We start from the raw sequence: 23,144 nt of genomic DNA, 5'->3' as shown, positions 1-23,144 counted from the left end.
TATGAAAAGCATAAAAGGTGAAACTTTCACGGTTCAACTGATAACTTTCACATACATCCTTCCTTCTTACGAAAACACTAGTAGAAATAATATAGAATTGCAAGGCGTTGAGAACAGTAGTATATAATATATTACGATGAGGTATTATATAGATCAAATAAATTCGTGGTACTTCTCCTTTGACAATTATCAATAAAATTAAAAAGCCTTCAAATTGTAGGTGCAAATAAACAGTAAAATGATGAAAGACAGATGTTGTATTTGAATTTTCTACCTGGCGTTGGAATTTTGGAGGCAGCTTCAACCTCCAAGACTTCATGTAATAACAGTTCCAAAATACGAGGAAAGTACGGTAAATGTTGATACGCTAAACTCATTTGAAACGCATGTATTCCCAAACTACATGTGCAAAATTAGAAAAAAACGTATTAGAAATTACGCAAACACTGCAGAAAATCACACCAGTTCAAGGAAAATAAGGACTACTGTTAGCAGGACATAGATTAGATTAAAGTATATTCCGTTCAGGACTGTGTTGGAGCACGCTGATTGGCCATCTCTTGCTAGCGGATACTTAGAGAAGATTCAAGAATCTCCTTATGTAAAAATTATGAATACACTGTTTTTCTTATCGTGATTTCTACTTCTATCCAACCTGGTTTATATGGGATATAATTATGTTCCTATTCAACAGTGTTCTAATTCGAAGACTTATCGAGTGAAGTAATGTTCAAGAATACTAAGCATGGTAGCTACGTCGTAGTAAGAAAACTCATAACAACTACAATTCTTTTACTTCATGTGCATACGGAGACTTTACGAACGAAAACAATACAACTTTCCATAACACATAAAAATGTAAATCCCCTAGGACTTACGAATTCCCTTTTAAATTGTAGAACATATCAAAGCTGGTTATATAGTGAATCTAGAAAATAATAGTAATGCTTTTTGGATTGGGTGTTAAATCACTCCAATGGAATCTACTATTCGCCTATCCCTCTGAACTAAAGGAGAACACAGGTGAGGACAACCGATTATATTTACAGAGTCACTTGATAAAGTAGAAAAACCATACTCCAATACTTCATGTGCAAAATGTTCATTAATTGTCTCAGACTCCATTGTTCCAGCATTTCCGCAACAATTGATTTTTGTTCCCGTTTTTACCAAATCAACCTTCTGCTGCCACACATTTTATTCCTGACTAGCATCAATATAATACTTGTGTTGACATAAGTAGCACACAATACACTCGTCTCCCCTTTCAATAAGGTGTCGTCGTAGTCTTTCAGATCGCCGTACCGCTATCTTCTTTAGTGCAGTTCGTGACTCGCACTCATGATGATCTTGAAACCATCTCTGCAGTTGATTGGCATCCCGACCGAAGCTGCTACCTTGACGCGGTGGTCGGGCTTGCCTATCGTGATGACCCAACCGAGCTATATCGGCTGGAACATATGTTCCTGTCGGTTCTACCATGCCAGGCAGGTCGATTGGAGAACGGTAAGACTAAAAGCAGCAACTCAAGGTCTGAGGGCGAAGTCGTACTGCTGAATGTAGAGAGGTGTGGCAGCAGTAAGGTGTTTCCCTCGGACAACCAGCATCTGCAGCGATGCTGCCTTCCCACAAGGAGGGGTGGGGTTAGAAAAGGTCGACCCTTAAAATGTCACACCTCACCTTACCTCATGGATTTCCGTCTCCGGTGGTAATGCCCTTTGAAGAACGGAGCTAACACATTAAAAACCTTCAACGAAAACGCCGTGCACGACCGGCCTCAAGCAGTTGTCCCCTGGGCTCTGCGGTCACGCTCCCAGATCGTCAAGACCAACACTAATCCAATTTCCTTTTCAGGTTCCTCAAGAAATACCCTTCCACGGTGTGGGCAGCCGAAGAGTGACACCAGCCCTCATACACCTTCCAATCCCTCTCTTATTTCCATGACTAACCCTCCTCACGTCTCTTTATCACCTCGCACCGCTAGGGCAAACGATTCGTGTACGCAGAACGTTATTCCTGGTCTACTGAAACAACGCTCTAATCTACACGTAGGAGCTTTTAACGTACGAACACCGTGCCAAATAGGACAGCAGGCTTCCTTAGCTAAGACTTTAGAATCCCGCGCCATCGATGTGTGCTGCGTCTCCGAAACGCGCATACAGGATCCAAGTAGCGTCATTCACATGACTTCACCATGCCAGAATAAATAACCGACTCGATTCACACTTGGTGTATCTGGAAGCCCTGATTCTGCTTCTCGTGGACTCGCCGGCGTAGGTATAGTATTGAGTCCTGGGCAGAACTAGCTCTCTTAGAGTGGATCCCAGTAGACAGTCGTTTGTGCGCTGTCCGACTAAACGGAACAGTAAGGATCCGAAAAGATAGGGACACTCGTCGTTGCCTCTTCGTCGTCTCTGCCTATTCTCCCACTGACTGCAGCTCAGATGATGTAAAAGATGAGTTTTACATAAAGCTCTCCGACCTTCTCCGAAAAGCTAGGCGTTCTGATGTAGTAATTGTGGCTGGTGACTTTAATGATCAAGTAGGTAAACTAAGAGATAAGGAAATACACCTGGGTGGATCTTATAGTGTCGTGGCTCAAGGAACATATCATGGCGACCGTCTGTTGCAGCTATGCTCAGATAACCGCCTGTTCCTTGCAAATGCTAAATTTAAGCATAATGAGAAACATCTTTTAACACGGCGACCCCCTAATTCATCCCAACGTTGGACCCAAATAGATCACATCGCTATCAACCACCGATGGAGGGGCTCGATGGAAGACTGTCGCTCATTCTGGAGCACATGCTTAGATTCAGATCATGCTCTAGTGCGAGCGCGTACCTGTCTGTGTCTTACTGGACGTAGGAAAGACGCTGCAAGGAAACCTCTTAGGGCCCTACTTAATGATAGTCAAGCTAAGAGTACATTTCAGGAACAACTAGAAAAACAGTTAGGCAGCCATGTAGGTGATGCCCACCCCGAGGCAGCATGGAATGATATCCGAAAAGCTGTGGAAACAGCAGTGATAGCTGCTAGTACGGTAACCCGTAAGGTTAGGGAGCAACACTGGATCTCAGCAGCATCTATCGCACTGATAGATGCTCGGAAACTCATTCCAACTGGCTCCGAAGATTACGAAGAGCGGAGTCAGCTTAAGCGCAAGCTGACAAGAAGTCTACGCAATGATCGCGAACAGTGGTGGGTAGCGAAAGCAAGAGAAAAGGCAGCGGCAATAGGTAACAGCAGACAACTGTTCATACTTGTCAAGAAAACCGGTAATAGGAACCCGACTGTTAGCGAAAAGATCTCGAAAAAAAATGGACATATTATTCATTCAATCTAGGAGATTGGATTGATGGGCAGAACACTTTAGGAATCAGTTCAACTGGCCTTCAGCCACACTTCGGTTTCCCACGATCTCCAGTCAACCTGAATGGCAAGTTAATTTAGGTCCTCCGACTCCTTATGAAGTTGAAAAAGCCATAGGAAATCTAAAGCGAGGGAGAGCAGCAGGCCTGACAGGTTCACTCCTGAGATTTTTATGGATGGTGGTCCAGTATTAGCAGTGAGATTAACTGAGGTCTTAGGTAGAATTTGGGAACTGGGCGTAATCCCATCTGACTGGTCTCAATCACTGATTGTGCCAGTCTATAAAAAAGGACAAAAGTCTTCTTGTGGCAGTCACAGAGGAATCAGTTTGACTAATATAGTGTCTAAAATATTAGCTTCAGTAATACTTCGACGCCTAACCAAAGCTCGTGAAGATTAGACTAGAGAAAATCAGGCTGGTTTTCGACCTGTACGTGGTTGTATAGACCAGATATTCACACTACGTCATGTTCTAGAACAGACACTCGTTCAGACGCCCCACTATCGTAGTATTTCTCGACCTTAAGGCAGCATTCGACTCTGTCCATAGTGAGGTTCTATGGCAGTGTTTGTCATTGAAAGGAGTACCGAAGAAGTACATTAACCTTGTAAAGGCTCTCTACTCGAACACAACTGGTCGAGTGAGAGCTTATGGCGAACTGTCATCAAAATTGATTACCTCAAGTGGTGTTCGTCAGGGCAATCCACTCTCTCCATTCTTGTTTAACTTAGTCGTTGACGTACTTTTAGAGATAACACTTTCCTCACCGAAATTTCCAGGGGTTGAACTTCTACCGAGAGATTCACTTGTTGACTTGGAATTAGCCGATGACATAGTTCTATTTGGTGAAGACGCTGACAAAATGCAGAGTCTTATGAGCACTCTAAGCAACAATGCAAGCATATTCGGGATGCGATTCTCCCCCTCGAAATGCAAAATGTTGCTTCAGGATTGGGTTGCATCCACAGCCGAACTAGTGATAGGGAGTGAAGTAGTTGAGTGTGTCGACCGCTTCACTTATCTTGGAAGTCTCATCAGCCCTTGTGGTTTGGTGTGTGACGAAATCTCAGCACGGATACAGAAGGCTCGACTAGCTTTTGCCAACTTGCGTCATTTATGGCGTAGGCGAGATATCCGTCTATCAACCAAAGGACGTGTTTACTGTGCAGCAGTTCGTTCCGTCCTACTTTATGGCAGTGAAACATGGCCGGTAAGAGTAGAGGATATCCGTAGGTTACCAGTATTCGATCATAGGTATCTTCGAAACATTGCTCGTATATCATGGGACCATCGAGTAAGTAACACAGTTGTTAGGAAACGGGTACTAGGTAAGGATGGCAAGTCGATTGATGAAGTGGTGAAACTTCACCACCGACTACCTCGACGTGCGATGTTCAGTGGTATAGGAGTAGGTTGGAAGAAAGCTAGGGGCGGCCAAACCACAACATGGCACAAGTCCATGAAGTCACTGACAAGTGAACTGAGTCATGTTGGTAGGTGTAGACTACCTGGTTGGGGACCGCGAGATGATAGCAACCGATGGTTAGAGACCCTGAATGACGGCTCAAAATCGTTTACAATGGCGCAAGTGCATACACTCTTTGTGTTCTCCCAAATTTTGATCTCCTTATTCCTTCTTGTCTTTTTTTTCTCTTCCCAAATTTATTCCACTGTATTATACTCTTTAAATAACATCATCAAACACTAATTTTCCTGATTACTGCTTATACTCTTATTACCTCTACCACTACGGGATTTGAATCGACCACTGCATCTCTGTGGTAATGTGGTGTGTCAACTCGAACTGATGTACGTACGTACGAAGTTCTACGTTGTTACTGACTGACTGAGTTGATTAGCATTTACGCGCTTATTCTTGTATTCTCTCTGGATCGTGTAAACCGAGGCACGTCTCTCTGTGACAATGTACGTTCCATCCCACTTCGGGATCAGCCTTCCTGGCCCTGATCCCCCTGCTATGTTACTTTTCCGTTCTCTACACTTTGACAGGTCCCCCATTGCAAAAAGCTTCCACGTTCTCCTCTGCTGTTCCGCCTTTTTGATGTCTGAAATTTTTTCTTTTCCATATTCCTTATTGCCTTTCTCCTCTCTCTTCTTAACCTTGTTACCATCCACTTCTGTTGTTATGGTCAGGTCTTATTATGCATTGGAAGTTGTGGCTGCCTACCATGCATCAGCAGGAAAGGTGACCTCTTGTTTGTTTCTTGTATGGAGGCACGATGCGCCAGCAAAATCAATGGTAACGCTTCCTCACAATTTCCTCATATAGAGGCTAACAATTCCATTAACGTTAGGTTGTTTCTTTGTGTAAGCCCATTCGTCTGACGGTGATACAGTGTAGTTCGTATCCTCTTGATGCCAAACTGCTTTAGACGGGCTTTAAACTCGTCACTTTCAAAAGAGACCCTGGTCGGTTGATATCATCTTCGGTATTCCGTGACACGCTACAATATGCCGGATTACCACCTCGGTCACTGTCTTTGCCCGCTGGTCTGCAATGGGTACGGCATCTACCCAACGTGTAGCATGTTCCGTCATCACTAACAGGTACTGGTTACCGCTCGCCGTCTGTGGAAACGGTCCCATCACATCCACCGACCATAGATCACCGACTGCGGTTACTGGGATTGACTGTAATGGCGGTTGTCTGTATCGATCGCTTTTTATTAGCTGACACTGCTGGCAGGTTAACACGTATTCAGCCACATCGTCTTTCATGCTCGGCCAGTATGCACTTTGTTTAGCGGGTGTGAGAACGCGACTCGTATATTCCACCACTGAATCAGACTGGCTCAAGACGTTACCTATACCATGATCACGTGCGTCGGTGGCCACTGAAGACGGTTTCTCTGATTCAGGCAGTTTGAGATTCATCTGGCGGTCGTCTAGAATGTTTTTTATTCGGTTGAACGTTTGTTGGACAGTCTTCGTCCACGTAAACTTAGTGTTGCTCAACAACTTATGTAGAGGTATTGTTATTTCGTTGAAGTTCTTGACGAACCGACTGTAGAACGCCGCCCTTTTGCTGGAACTGTCTCAATTTCCTTTTCGAATAACGTACTGCAATCTTTTTTATGGTTAGAATTTTCTCCGGCAGTGGTTTTATTTCTCCATTCCCCACTATATGCCCCAACAACGTGACGGTATGTTTCTCTATCTGAGAATGGTTCTTATTAATTCAAAGTCCAAATTCCTCAATTCGCTTAAAGACCGCTTCCACATGCTTGACGTGATCTGTTTCTGTATGGCTGTACACATCTACAACGTCGCCATACACCTCGACGTTAACTATATCCCTGAGCAGCACTCATAATTCTTCTGAACGCAAACGGCATTCGTCTAAATTGAAACATCAATCGGTTCATGATCTCAATCAAAAACTTAATAATCTCCACAATCCCTATACTAGTAATCAACATGTGCTCACTAGTGACTAGCTTCGTGAGGGAATTCTCGGAGTTCTAGTGAGAAGCCGTGACCAGTGGAGCTAATCCTTGTCGGGTAGAGACAGGTATCTACCTCAGTACAACGGAAGTTGGTCGCGCAACTTCGTGGATTGGTTGATGTTAGAAACTATCACCATTGGATGCCGGCTCAGTAGTCCAGCTGGTTAAGCGTTCGCGCGCGAGACCGAAGGCCCTGTGTTCGAATCCCGCTCGCGGGATCGTGGATGCGCACTGCTGAGGAGTCCCACAATAGGACGAAACGGCCGTCCAGTGCTTCCAGGTTTTCAATTGTGATGGTCTAACATCAATCGGTTCATGATCTCAATCAAAAACTTAATAGTCTCCACAATCCCTATACTAGTAAATTGATACTGTTTATCACGTACAGTAAATACTATCTTGTTTAGATCACTCTTTTTTATAGACAGTTGCCAATAACCTGACTGCAAATCCAGCACTGTAAACACCGTAGCATTCAGCAACCGATCTAATGTTTCCGCAGCTGTTAGCAATGCACAAGATTTCAGTTCTCTAAAATCGACACAAAATTAATACTTTCATTGGGTTTCTTTACCAAGAGTACCGGCAAGCTATACGGTCTGTTCGCTTGCTCAATTATACCTTCTTTCAACATCTCCTGGACCTGTCGATTTACCTCAGCCTGTAAAAGCACAGGGACACGACGTATTGCAATATATATATATATTCGATTGTTTTTTATCGGGATTTCGTGCTTTACTTTGACACAAAATTCGTACGGCTCTTCGTCTCCAGTGAACAGTTTCGTATACTTTGTGCACAACTCGTTGATGTTTGGTTTTTTCATCGAAACGTCTGTAGCCATCCTCAGCCACTTTCACGTATTGGGAATGAATCGTACTTTGTGACCACCTTACTGCTTCTTAAGTCAACTAATGATTTTACTTCTCTCAGGAAAACTGCTCCCAATATCGGTCTCGATAGGCTGACTTGTGGTTACTACGAACGGGGAATTTATAACAGCATCATCCAATTTTACGATACTGTTAGACACACTTAAAACCTTTAATATGTGCCCTCCTATCGTGTGAACTGCTAATGCAGATGGCTTGAGTCTCTTACATTGCTCTTTGCGTATTAGCGATACTGCTACACCTGCATCGATCAGACACACTAAATCTCGTTCACTTATGTTCATCTTGTGTAGATTGCCCCTCTATTTACTAGTGCAACAACCCATAGATTCCTAAGGTAGAAAGAAACATGTGTCATAACTTCTATAATATATGCGTCTTCGTCTTGTTGGACAGTTTATCTTCCGATTTTCTGTCCCTCCACAAGCGTGACACTTATCATTTCTTTTACGATTCACTTGTATCGCAGCAATCTTATGCTGCAGCTCCTCAATCTTCTCGATACAGTTTATTTCGTGACTTCCGCACCTTCGCTAGCACATAGGTTGTGAGGTGTTTACTAGGTTCAGCTTCTGTGAAACGGTGACAGACACGCTTTTAATAAATTGCGACGCCAACAACTGTGCTCCCGACTCCACACCCAGATTTCGTGACGCGCGGTGCAACGACTTGGTAAGCTCCACAGTCAGTAACAGTGGGTCACCATCGATCGCCAACCGGAACTTCTGCAGTGCTTCTTCCCTGTCACTGGGCTGTCGAACTCCGCGATCAACCGCTCTGTGACTGCCTCCCATGTTGAAATTATCACCCTGTTAAAAGTTATGGGATTAGGTTCTAAAAATACTTCACGGATCTCAGACCACTTAAAGGACATGTCACTTAACCATAACTTTTAAGTAGTTTCGCAAACCATATGCAATGATTGTTTTACAACAAAAAGAATAAAAATTGAATTTTTAGATAAAACAACTTACTTTTTCTTAAGAAGCTGTCGAATAATATGATGTAGTGCTACCTGAATCTGAAAAAAAAAGAATGTTCAACGAATTCGAACGTCATGTATAATATACTGAATAGATTAGCATGGAAACTGACAGCACAGGGAAAAAACGTGAACCAAACGAACGAAATCGAAAATACGAGAGGAGGAAATAGCCAGGCATGAACAGATTAAATACATAAAAGAAACGCCTATCAGTTTATGGGTAGTACAATTTATTTCCTGTTTTAAAAAGGCGAGATAATCGGGAAACATAGGAATGTTTAACACAAGTGAGTCTACATATTGTTCCATAGATGTGAAACAAAGTTATATGCGATTGATTATCACTCATTCAATAACGTAAAGGTGAACTCTTAACTCACTTCGATGCACACATAGGAATTCAAATGTCAAGACAGGATAAAAGTCAGTAAAATACTGTTATTTAATTATATAGAAATACTTAATTTAACAGTACCCGCGTTTTTACGCAACTCAAAATGGTTGTCTTATGAACGTATATTAATAGAAGAATCTGTGAGAATTACAGTCGAGAAACCTATAGAAATTAAGTTACTTGTACTTTAGGTGACAGAATAAAAGGAAAGAATGTTATCCGCAAATACGTATGACAAGAACAAAGCGACAGGAATAAGTCACTTTTGAGAAGCCTGTTTTTATACGACTTAGCCTCAAAAGTGATGTAATGTTCTATTAAATCGAGTTAAGACTAGGGGCTGTATTAAAAAGGATTTATCCAGTCGCTCAACTGGTTTTCCTGTATCTAACAAACTTCTGGCCCAACATTACCTGCAATTATGTTTACCAGTTTACATGTCCCGAAGCGCATATCTTGGAAAAATAAAAAGATTTATGGATCACATCTCCGATCACATTCCTCAGAAATCGAATCTTAGAGGTTAAAATGCTTTTAGCGATGTGATTACCTGTGATCTAACTGAAAGTCAACGCGATGTTGACATTTCAGAATTATCAATAAGCAAGTGATTTCAAACTTACTACTAAATTTTGTCGAAAGCATAGATAGAAAAAGGTCAGACAAATGCATTCAAACACTTAGCTACTTAGTATCTTTGTGTTCGCGACTATACATTCATTTTCTTGATTCTATTTTGTGTTTTATGCTAACTTGACTCATGTTAATCCAATATTCAATCTTTTTCTGTGTTATTATGTAACTTTCAGTTAATTGATTAAATGCTTTTTATAGACTTTTTAGTACTTTTACACCATTGAACCTAACCTTAACACCATCGCTTATAATGTTTTCCATATTTATTATTCATTTTACCAATCTTTATCGGGAAGAACCTTTCTGTATTACAATACCAAGAAAAAAGTAGGGAATTCCCAATAATATTTCGATACATACGGAAGAACAAGCTACTGGAATTCGGTGGATCGACAAAGCAGTCAGATTGTTAAGTATTAGTTTATTTCAATAAGATTGACCAGTCACTTAGAATAAGAAAGGATGATAAATTGTCCACTTTGAATAGCGTTTATTTGTAGTGGCCAACAAAATTAATGGAAATTTGCGTGGGAAGTAGAAAGCACAAAACAAAAGCATTTTGAAAGTCTTCTGTAACCAGAAATATTATCACAACTATCCTTAAACCTAAGCACGACAATGCAAAACAGTCAAAATACGTCAAATCAAATAGATACGAAAAATTTATTCGACTTAACCTTAATTAACAAAGTTCCATAAGGAAATAGCGCGAATAAATCTGAAGATATATTTTCCTTACAATGAACCAATGACTTGTTCCAGCAACGATGAAACTCATTAAGAATACCGACTAGCAAGCCTTCCTGAAAGCAAATACCTAAAAATGAATATACTCATAGTGAAACTCAAATCAATAAATATAGACTAGGATTATATGATACTAAAAAACTTAATCGAGGATTTTCAATTAAATTAGAATTATTTAGAAGCCTGATGAAATATTGTCCAATAGTGATCATGAAGGCATTGCATTTTATTCGTGACAACCCAAGGTAAAAATCAAAGAATAATTTGGTATCGAAACCAAAGAATGAGTAATTGTTTATTATCCATCTAAATACATAAACATTGGTACAAAGAGGCACCTGATATATATGGAGCCACACTTCGTCATTCGATTTGTGTGACGGCTGGAATACTGCCCGGGAACCCAAACTGAAGCAGGTCATTAAGGACAAGACGGAAAATATTTAAGATTTATAAACACCAGTACCGATTTCCAGCCGGCATTCGACTTCCTGATCCTGAATTGTAACCAACAAACAAACTACAAACTTGAATGACATTCTTGATGGGTAGAGGATAGATGACCTGTGAAACCAGTTAGAAGAAATCTAAGCACTATGATACGAAATTTACCACCCTTATCAGTGTGGACGTCCATGAAAACCGAGTAGAACTACGATAGTATGAGAATTACTTAACATGTATAGCTGGAAATTAGACGGGGATGAAATGTCTTGGTTGCTTGCTCCTGAATGATGATTACATGATTAGTAACTACCGATTTCAAGATTTCACAATGTGATTCTAACAAGAGTATATTGATTTTTTAACGACTGGGATAGGTAACAAAGGAACCTAATTGCACTTTTAAATGGAACAATTAAAACTTTGTATGCCATAGTACTTTCAGACTTATTCGAGATATCACACCTGATTTGAATTGTGACTGAATGAAACGCAACCAACAAGGATACCCATCAGGATATTAGTTTCAAAACGCGCTATTGATACCAATTAACAGGTAACATCACTTTGTTTTAAAAATAGTTGATGGAGCACTGAGAATCGCTCCAATATCAATGACACCTACTAAAAGAACACTAGCGACATAATATCACGAAATCAAACGGAAAAAATAACATAATTACATTGCATTCAAACAATTAATATACGACTAAAAACCAAGCAACATAACCATCGGTGACACAAACTAAAACGAAAATGAGTTTCGAAAACAAAGACAATAACAATAGATTATCAATTTAACTCACTAAGAGGGTACAAATCACCACCCAACTCAAATGACAACATTATTCTTCGGTAATCATAATTTAAGACCGATGAACTATCGTGATCCGTACTAAATTTGTGGTTGGTATCTGACCTCACAGATTCATAATTAAAACTAAATGCAAGCGAAGAAGGAACTTGCGGTAGTGGAAGCCAAACACTAAGTCCATCTGCTCCGGAATAAAGCCACAAGGAGTCTTTCGTATAAGCATTTGCACCAATCACATTCAATGACGATAAACGATCATTATCAGCTTGAGAAGTGATTGTTGTGAAACAGCTTGTAGACCATAGAATTTCTATTTCAGAAGCAACTAATAAAGGTGTTCCGAATGATAGTAACTGATCGAAAACAACCATATTTTTAAAAGAGAAATAATAATAGTTTAGCGCAAACAAATGGTAATGAACATTACATATATAACTAGATACAAAATGAAGCACATTTAGGAATACGCTGAAGAACAGTTCAAGGAAAGCTGAAAGGTTAAGTCCCAAATCTTTTAGGGAACTGATGTTTTACGGACTTAGAAACAGTAGGTCCAATTATATCGAGAATAACTGGACACTTTAACGGATAGACAAATGGATCTTCATTCCTAATATTAAGAACATTTAGGAATCTGCTACTAGTCAGTTGAAATCCCTTTCAAAGTCCCAATACTTGATGTTTAATTAATCTGAGAATGAGACTACAAAGTAAAACAAGATAGTAATAATGTGTACAATGTAACTGACTTATCAAATACAGACTCATGTATTCGAGATTGAGTTACACTCTAGATATGAGATTCAGTGACGCTCCTATGATAGAGCCTTAGTAGGTGAAGGGAATTCGAAATTGGGATCCAGAGGTTAAGTGGTGTGTGTGGAAGTTTGTTGGAATAATTAATTCTCAATTTCTACTACGTTTATAAGAACACTGACTATCTCTTAAGCGACAATCACCATCTGTCTAAAAACAGCAAAGACAGGTGAGTTTAATCACCGACTAATACTAGCTAGAGAACCACTGAGAACCAAACGTTATACCATAATCTATTTGACCTAGTCTGAGAAAATTCAGTGACGAACCGGATGTCAGAAACTTACGATTTAGTTCGATGGACTTATAGAGGTTTCGTACTATCCGAAAACTTTGAGTTTATGACATAGATTCCCTTTAGGTAAGACAATTTTTATTACTACCACTGTCATTATACATTATCCACTTTTGTTTTTTGTGATTGACCTTCTTTTACATTAAGCTATACATCTATGTGACTAGTAAGGTTATGAGCATTTACAATTTGTAAAACGGGACTTAAACATATGATACATTTTCCCCTGTAGTTAATAAAAATTTGTGAATATGTAAACCCATTACCATACAAGAAATGAAATTACTTAATTCCAGTATTTTTTTCCTTTATATTCAAGATGAGTGATGTTTGAATTACCTGTTGGTTAATTTCCTCAGGGGTTCCAGAATGGCTTTTCGGAGTGAAATCCATAAACGAACGTTGCAACATAAACACATCACCGGAATAATTCATAACTAAGCTTTCAACTGAGCATAAACCTGGGTCGAAGTTACGAAACAAATTAGATCCTGAAGTGGTTGTACGAGTAAAAGCTGGAAAACGTTTTGAAAGATAATAACCAAAGTTAGGTTATACATCTTCAATGGTTATTATTAATGAGGTGATGAACAAAAAACCGTCCTAACTAATCATAACTACTGACAAATCATTTATATAAACAAAAAACTGATTTATTCACGAACTTTCCTTAATCTCATGCAAAATCCGATCTGTAAAAAAGCCTTAAAACTCAGTAAACGAAGCCAAAAGGAGAGAATTTTAGACTTACATGCATTACTCTTTAAAGTTGTAAAGCAAATCCGAACAACACATGCTGGAAATATGACAATATCTGTTAAATTTACAGCCTTGAAAGGAGATATGGCGACAGTGCCTATGATGAAGAAAAATATATTTGGCAAAAGTGTATGGAAAAATAATGAAAATTAAGGCATGAGTGTTAGATGAACGGTACACAAAAAAATGTAAACCATAAACTACTAAAACAGAATCAACTTTTCACTTTCGAAGGAACAAAAACGGTTAAACTTAAAAAAATAAGACACTGATTATATCTTTACCTTTAGAAGACTCCGACTGGTGTTAAATGAGATAAGTGGAGAAAATAGAATAAGCAAGAAGTAAATCCTTTGGCTGAAAGGCTTCAGTATCAATTGAACGAAATGATCTTATAAAGAAAGAAAGTAAGCCAGATGGAATAATAAAGACAACTTTGTAGAAATGTGATACTAAGCATCAATAAAATGTGGACTATGTGGAACTGCAAAAGAGGTTTCTTATATTTGGTGTGAGATTATTAAGTCCTAATTAGATGACACAACAGATATGTATATATAAGATACGACATTCTTGTATTAAATTAACATGTACTGTGCTCAGGATGACAAGCAGTATATGATTTGTTATAACTCTGAGGATTTTTCATTTATATGATTTGACCTTAATTAATAATCGAAACGAGTGTACAATCGATATATAAATGAGTGTATTTTCGACTAGGGTCCTCGTCGTGTTTTGGGGTTAATTAATCTTCATTTGTACCAATCTTGGTGTTCTTGCTTCGCGTTGTGGGTATCGCAGTGGTTCCTCGATTTGTAAGTACAAGTAATAAGTGGTTCCAACGTAAAAATTGGCGACGACCAGTCATTATATATATATATATCATAGAATTACCAACAACAATAGAGAACCGACCAGGTAATCTGCACTATGGTTTAGGAACTGGTATGTAGTAAGCAGGTCTAAAAGTTGTGTTGATGCTACAGGATCAGATCGCTTGCATCGTCATTGTGTAAAAAATTTACACATAAGTTTCCTTAGCTTTTCTTAATCTCTAACGGACATCAATGCAAATTTTAATTCAAACTGCGGGGCATGCACTACTTCAACACTTTCACGGTTGATTATATATCTAATTTGTTACTCAAAAAATGCACCTGACATTATCATTATTCGACTGATTTGCAGGTAATCTTTTTTTTCTAACTTTCTTGTATTTTTTAAAATCCGTAAAACAGAGTAGCAAGGATTAAAAACATGCTTCAGAATTGAAAGTAGTCTCCACTGTTATGTTATTATCCAAGGTTACTAAGTTGTACAATGACGCAGATAGTCACCGTAAATCTCTGTTATGAATTGCGATTGTACGAGAATAGATTCAGGAGACGATCAAAGTCATAGGTTATCTGAACTAAAACGCTAGAAACAATACCTAAATGCTTTACAGATTGACTTAGCCTAAGTATCTAGGTATTTTTAAATCACTGCATAGAAGCAACTAATTTTGGAGAAAAGGGTTGAAAGCTTTCAGTATAAACAATAATGTACAAATTAATTTGGGTTGTAGTTAGTGTCGAAGTAAGCAGTGACTGAGAAGTGATAACGGCATGTATTCCCTCTTTCGAAGTTCTTACAACTCCATTCCGCCAAATGGCGTACAAACGATTGTACCCAGATACTTATTCCCAGGAACGCTAGTTTGCTTCTGAGCTTAGTGCTGCACATACACCACTGAAGCTAAGTTATTAACAACTCTCTAGATGTCGAAGAGTGAACTGAACTAGTTCACGCTGATTGAGATCATTTGAATCCTGTCTGAGGAATACAGAAGTACGAAAAATATACATACACCAGAAGAATGTTGCGTCTTGATATTGGTAGCATCATCGACATGAATGCATGACGAAAGAACACGAAAGGTAACTTCCTGAGGTCAGTAGCACATTTTATGAATGGTTACTTTTCTATTATTAATTCCAAACCAGAGGAACAGGAAATCTGTACGGCAAGGAAACGTGTGTAGCTTTCCAAACTCTTCACCTGTTTGTAGGAAGGCAGAGATGCTGAAGAAGTTACTCTTGAATACCTTACTGTCATCACACTCCAGAACAGCTAGTAGCACGAATTTGCCTTTAGACTTGAAGTTTACTATGGTTGGGTATTATCGCTCTGCAATCTATTTATCTGACATGATGGGATCTTAATTTACACATCAGTCTCTTAAACGCAGAGACAACGGCAAAACAATTTAAAATGTAACAAGATTAGCTTCCAAAAAAAACTAACTTTTACTGGAAACAGACTCTGATAAACCAAAGATTTGCAGACATCCATCGTTGGTAAGTACAAGAAACAGATTTTCGAAATTGTCTACAATGACGGGTAATGTAAGGGATGGAAGATCACAGATGGAGCTAAATTGATTGTCAAGTTTATGGTCCGACGAGTAGACACGAACCTACAGTTTTTAAATATTAAAATATTGTAGAAGGCCAATATAGCAACAGAGTAAAATTTTGTACACACATTATTGCGATGTACAGAATACATACCTCTGCATTATTTGCCGACTCCGAAATAATTTCAGATAAAGATGAGAAGGGTCTCATTTTTACGTAAAACGTACAAGAGATATACCAAAGTAAAACAAGCAAAATGGAATGCTAGTAGGCAGACAAATTATACAAAAGCACTTCTGTCGCTGGAAGAATACAGTCAGAGAATTTCAACACGCAACGTTTTGCCATTCGTGATTCCCAGTCCCATCAGAATCAGGAACTGTATGTGAAGTTTGTATGCAGTAGAAGTGGTCTCAAAGCTCCTAGTTGTCTCCAGAAGAGGCAAAAATTTTATGATGCTGTATCATCTAGAGCTTCACCTAAATTTAGTGATCCAGATTTTATATTTTCTAAAGAGATAGATGAGTATTGGACTGTAATTCGTCGAAACGTGAACCACAGCCATAAATGCAATTCTTTGGCTTATTACGATAGTTTATGGATGTGGAAGCTAGTGAAATCAGAGTTCGAATCCGTCAGACTTCTACTGATTTTAGGTTTCATGCATTTGACGTGGGTGACTATGTATAGTCATCATGTAGGAAGCGCCGGTATTCACATGATGTGTTCAACTTGAGACATAAAGCATTTTCTCAGGCTCATCTTCCAGGTAAATAATGTCGCTATTTTGATGGATAGAATACAGGAAGTTATGAAAAACTCAGAGGTTATATAATTTTGCTCGGAGGATGCGATGAGTATACGACAGGATGAAGGAAATGAGTTGCAATTGCGGACCAAACGAACTTGACGAACCGTTACGCTGATGGTGTTGGTTTACATGGAACCTATAAAACCAACAGTGAAAAATTAGTTCTTTGTCAAATTGTTGTAATCGACATGAATTGCATGGCAATACCAATTTGTTTCGCCTTTATCCGTCAACAAACATCCGTAATCAATAGAGAGTTACTGCATTTCTTCAAACGAGTCAGTACATTTTAATACAAAATTGTTTTGCTAAAAATACCGGCTACTATACTTTCAATCCTCACAGTGAAACATTTACTGTATTCGGTACCGTTACTTCCGAAAACTAAGCTTTACAAAACTCCAAAACCTAGAAAACGACAAATAACTTAAGGACCATGTTTTGTTAGACAAATGTAATTGACAGTGTTTGATACCGGGATTTTCTGAAAGAAACCGTTCACATGAAAAGCTATGCTCGTTTGAAAATGCATGATTTGTTTCATTCCACAGCAAGTTATTGACTAAAGTATGAAATAGAAACATTGAACTCAACATACCTCACTAGTACCATAATTTTCTGTAAAACAGGTGAGACAAATATATTGTTTCCACCATGCCATACCTCCAAAGACGTGTAAGGAGTTTTCCTACGACATAAAATGACGTAAAAGTAACAAATGAAGTATATGATCATAGGAAATCTAAATAAAAAACGGTAGTTGTTTCCCGAGATTAAATGTTTACGAGCAGTTAGTTATAACTAAAAAACAGGTATGGGAATGTTAAACAAAAAAATTCGAGATATTTCCTAGGTAATGAACACTTTCGTTGTATTTTCTAGTCACTTCAGATTTATGTACTACGTACTTCTTTATAAAACGAGTAATAACAATAAAAATTCAAAAACTGAAAAGCTGAAAATAAGCTTATGTGTTAAGTACTAAAAATGTAAGTAATCAAATTCTGACAATCTAATAAAATGCAGTAGTAGGCTGGGTACAGTTAGCAATTTAAGAAGCAATGCGCACTTAGGAAGATATAATACTTTGCAAATTAATCCGATTAGTATTTAATTTTATGAAATGAACTATCAATTATCTGTTACACAAACCTAGTAGTTCTCGGGACAACTTTCTTCCCACTGAACGATGAAGCTTGATACGACAGTCAATATTCGCAACTATTTACTCATACAGTAAGCCTATAGATGTCATGATCTAATTTCATAGATCCAGGTAAAAAGGAGTTAAACGTCGACAAAGTATTTTCATTGGTAACGATAAAAATGGTAAAGGGCAATGTACATTATTTGATTTACCTGCTTTATATTGCCGAAAACATGCCAACGTTGTGAATCAGTGTTATAATGAATAAATCCATTGCGACCTGAAACGGCTATTTTTTTACCATCTGTAGAAACAGCAACATACTAAAAAAAGAAAACAGGAAAGCTAATTCCCACAACGAAGAAAGAACAAACAGATAAAAAGCGTTTAGTCTACAGCAGTTATTTGCGATTCAAGCGTGACGTGTCTTTAAGAACAGGAACCATCACTAGTTTCGACACACCTAAAAGGTAATGTAGCACCAGTAACCATAATATGATTTGAAATATAACTATTAAATTCATTCTGGATTGTTTGTTTGAATCTTCCGATTGATGTTTAAAACTGCAATTGATTAGTCTCTTATTAGCATATGTGCATCCTGTCCGGATTGCCTCGACATTGCCTTAAGTCACAAGTATCATAAGCAATGATGGATGGTGGCTAGAATTAAACCATATCAACGTTTCGCATTGTCTTCTGGAATTTGTACACCGTTGGGGAGTTGAGATATCTAACAACTTTTGTCAAAACGAGTGATATATGAAGCATTAAGAATTATCTCGAAGACATTCTACTACAACGCACATTTAAAAACAGATTTAGTTTTAAATAAGGATAACATGATATAGTGATAGTTCTGAATATATTATTTATTTGAACATATAAAAATTGGAATAAAGGGGCACCGAATACATATGTCACTTGATTTGTATGTGGGCTGTGATAGTGCCCGGGTGCCCAGACCGAAATAAGTGGTTTTCTTAGGAGGCCACAACCCGAGCCTTTGACCCACAAGGTCACATTGATGTGGTGGTTGAAATTACCTATCGTAATAACAAGAGAGGGCTATATTGACCGGAGCATATTCTCTGAGGTTTTGTTATGATAAAAAGGTCAGTCGACTAGCGGGAAAAAAGTACCAATTTACCTTCATATGAGATAAACCAACACATTTTCACCATACTCAGGAAATTTTCATTTCAATAAAAATATTAAAGGTCATTGGGTTTCCACGTTATATATTAAAACGTCCGTATCACGTTATTAAGCTTGCCCTTACATTCCAAAATTTCCAAAGCACTTGCAAGCTACTGATATACATGTGAGACAGAATAATTAAGTTACGAACAATTAGCAGCGAAACAGCTATATTCATTTACTGTTAGATTTTTTCTTTTCCGAAACCATTTTCCTATCCCGTCAATTCCCTATAATACTACTTGTGAGAGGTTTCTAAAGACATAAATCAGATCGTGCTTGTGTTAACGATAATTTGTATAAGACAGAGTGATTAGAATATAAAATGCAAAGCAATGGTGATTTGAAATTACCCGAACTGGCCAATTAGAGTTGATATATTGTTTTGGGATTAATAAACTCTCGGTTTGCATTCTAGAGGTCAATAGATCCTTGTTCGTCACAATTATTCGGTCAGTAGTTTGAAGAACGATATGCAAATGGTTATCCTGAGATAAAAAGAAATAAAATGAAATATTAAGATAGCTTATTAACCCTGCTGTAAAGAACACTGACCTTTCTCAATGAGATTTCTGAATTCTGACAACTGTAAATCAGCAAAGGTAGAGAATAAGTTTATTTAAGAGAACTGGCCATAATCGCTTATTGGGTAGCAATCACAGTCATTTGCCATCGTCAAATAGACAGCAAAACCATTTATTGATTATTCTAGCTACATGTCCGAAACTGACAAGTTTTTACAACATAAACCATACTAAGTAAATCCATACCTTATCTAAAAACGAATGAAGTGATAATTAAATGAAATCCAAATATTCACAAATGATTGATCCACATAGCTTTTAACAAAGATTGTTTTCCAATGATTGAGAGGCCAGAGAAGAATAGGAGGATCGAAGTAATTTAAAACTCAGAAATATGAGATAATTGTCCACTAAACAGATATAAAGAAGAAATGTACATATAAGTTTACTTGCTCCTGTGGGGTAGGTTACATTGGTTGCGTAAAGCAGACACACCCTAAACCCATTTCATAACACTACCCAGTGTGCCTTTTAAAAGAGGAATGAAAAACTATCGCTAGCTCAGTACAAAAGCACTGATTAACACTGAAGATATTGATCGAAAAGAATCGTCCTTAGAAATAAACTTCACAGTCAAAACAATTGGATAAATCGAGGGTCGTATCAAAACCCTACGCAGTGCAGAAGCATTGTGAGGTTCTCTGATTCAAGCCCGAACTCTGCGTCTAACCTCCCGTTCTCCCACATTCTTAATTCCCTTACCCAGTATATTGTGGTTCTCAGTACCATTTTTTACTCCTTAAACCGTAATCAGTTATTATTCTCTAACATTTTATTACTATTATTGATAGATTGTTATTATGACCTTTGTTTTTTTCTTTCTGTTAATTGGACAATTATCGCCCATATTTCTGACCCATACACTATTTTTATACTCATATTCTTCTTAAACAACTTAATCATTACGCAACATTCTACTGATGTTTGAAAGATTGTTTCACATTATTTAATGATCCGTTGCTTTGTATACCTCCTTTTTTTCCAGCTGATTTAACAGACGACACTTGAAAACATGACTCAACGTCACCATACCAAATGCATTAATTTGCAGTCAAAGTGGGTGTCATCATCGTGAATTAAAACCTAAATGAAGAAATAAGTAATGATAAATATGAGTGGTTTTTAAGCAGAGAACGTTTGATGATAAAATTACCATACTACCTTCCCCACCTGCATGAGACACTATGTGGGTCACAATGATAACAATAAATTATGCACACTATCGAGTTTGATTCCACATAGAAAACTCCGCAAATGTTAGTAGTGTATTAACATAAACAAGATACTTTCCAATATTTTCGACAATTAGATAAATTAGTATTTTGGAAAGAAGGAATGTGTTTCTGATACTAACTATGAAGTCAACCCGTCAGTCAAACGCAACGTAGAACTTAGTACGTGTTTAGGTCGCTGTGAATTTTATTCCTCCTGTCTAGCACAGGGAGACGAAATGGTTAGAGCTAATCCCATAGTAATAGAGGTAGTAACACCACTTTAGGTAATATAAAAGATTGGGCATCGAAGATATTATTATCCACAAAGACTTGGGTAGGGCAAAATTACGGTTTCTTTGTTAAATATGAAAAGGATTCATTGAATACACTATTAGCAAGTATTCCTTAAACTGCACCTTTCAAACTGCATAGTTCTTCCACTCCTGTTGTTATTTCACTTACTTTGTTTTCCTTTCACTTCTCTTCATTTTCCTCTTCCGTAAGTAAGAATTCTACCACGAATAACTGACACATACTACTGATATCTGTCCGTATAAGTAGGACACATAACAATATCATTTAACGGATTATAAATATGTGAAATAAAAATATTACTAAAAATTTAAAAACTTAAGATCCAAGAGAAGATTTGATTTGGTCATTACTAGTTTCCGTTCAACCTAATCCTACACCAGAAAATATCACCCGTTGGGGTACGTGGTGGTTAGGGATACGTATCATATGTCCCAACAGTTGGGGAGATACTCGTAAGCCACTAATATTTGACCACAGATGTCTTAGAAATATTGCTCGCATAAGCTGGGATCATCGGGTAAGTAATAGTGAGGTGAGACGCAGGGTACTAGGAAATGGTGGTAAATCAGTTGATGAGATTATGAATCTTCATCGACTGAGATGGTTAGGCCGCGTGTGCTAATAAGGTATGGCAACTTGGACCGATGAATATATGTGCCTGTCCCTACGTTGTAGATGACGGACTGGGTAAATCCAGAATATTTTTCGAAAAGAAGCCCAGAGGGACCATGAAAACGCTGGGAGACTTTTTCGTTCAATCAGCATTCGATAGAAGTTTCCGAGAAACATCTAGAAAGTGAAGAGTCACGTGTCACATTACTGATTGGATGGCTACCTATCTTGTTACAATGTTTAGTAGGGTGCTAGGACCTTCCAGAAACCCAAGGCCGTCTGAAATGCTATAGATACCCTAACTCTTCTGTACAAAAATAAACCTTAGAGAAGAGCGATATTCTCATATTTCGCACCTTTTCTCATACGTAGAGTAAGCCTGGGTTCATTAAAAAGCTTAGTAAACCACCACCACCTCAGCTGATGAAGATTTACTACCCCATCAATTGACTCTCCATCCTTATCTAGTACCATATTCCTGATCCAAGCATTGCTCAGTCAGCTACAACGTAGGACCAGGCACATATATGCATCGGTTAAAGTTGCCATAACTCATTAGCACAACAAGATGAACACCGAATTCATAGAAGTGGTTAATTCAGTGGTGGTAATATACAAAAGAAAGATTGCATATAAGGACATAGTACAGGAAGGAAGAATTAGTTCGTAGTAAGCAAGATATGAAGTGATTTTAATCTCATAGTTTAAGGGAATATAGAGAATGTATACACCATTGTGATCAATTCTGAGTCATGTTAACCAGAGTCTCCAACCATTGGTTTTGATAGTCACGCGGACCCCAACCAAGTAGTCTGCATCTACCAACATGGCTCAGACTAGAAGTTAGTGACTCCAAGCACTGATACCACGTTTTGGTTTGGCCGCCGATAACTTTCTTCTAGCCATCCTCTACACTAGTCAGCATTGATGCGTCGTGGTAATCGGTGTTCATGCATACGCAACACGTGGCCCAACCATCTCAGTCGACGAAGACTCACAACCTCATCGACTGACTTGCCATCATTCCCTAGCACCCTGTGTCTAACCTCACTACTACTTACCGGACGATCCCAGCAGATGTGTGAAATATTTATAAGACACCTGTGGTCAAATACTAGTAGCTTAAGAATAACTTCCACTTTTAGTGGCCACGTTTCGCAGCCGTAAAGTAGAACAGAACGAACTGACGCGCAGTATACTCGTCCTTTTATTGATAGATGGATATCTCGCCTTCGC

General features: G+C 38.3%; 1 protein-coding gene across 1 annotated transcript in view; it reads right to left on the bottom strand.

Moving 5' to 3' along the window:
• The window catches only part of MS3_00010333 (uncharacterized protein), a gene marked incomplete at both ends in the record, with an annotated part of 73,857 nt that overhangs the window by 32,086 nt on the left and 18,627 nt on the right, over positions 1 to 23,144 (bottom strand). The window contains 10 exons of the mRNA XM_051218694.1: positions 275 to 399; positions 8,708 to 8,754; positions 10,426 to 10,565; positions 11,746 to 12,106; positions 13,204 to 13,379; positions 13,616 to 13,720; positions 15,913 to 16,084; positions 17,435 to 17,524; positions 18,196 to 18,306; positions 19,537 to 19,671. Coding sequence (XP_051070849.1) covers positions 275 to 399; positions 8,708 to 8,754; positions 10,426 to 10,565; positions 11,746 to 12,106; positions 13,204 to 13,379; positions 13,616 to 13,720; positions 15,913 to 16,084; positions 17,435 to 17,524; positions 18,196 to 18,306; positions 19,537 to 19,671 — 1,462 coding nt within the window. The remainder of the gene's footprint in view (positions 1 to 274; positions 400 to 8,707; positions 8,755 to 10,425; positions 10,566 to 11,745; positions 12,107 to 13,203; positions 13,380 to 13,615; positions 13,721 to 15,912; positions 16,085 to 17,434; positions 17,525 to 18,195; positions 18,307 to 19,536; positions 19,672 to 23,144) is intronic.

This window comes from Schistosoma haematobium, chromosome ZW (genome assembly GCF_000699445.3).
Source record: "Schistosoma haematobium chromosome ZW, whole genome shotgun sequence".
Classification (NCBI taxonomy): domain Eukaryota; kingdom Metazoa; phylum Platyhelminthes; class Trematoda; order Strigeidida; family Schistosomatidae; genus Schistosoma; species Schistosoma haematobium.
Note: the sequence above shows the minus strand (reverse complement) of the source record. Positions and strands in the feature narration are given on the sequence as shown.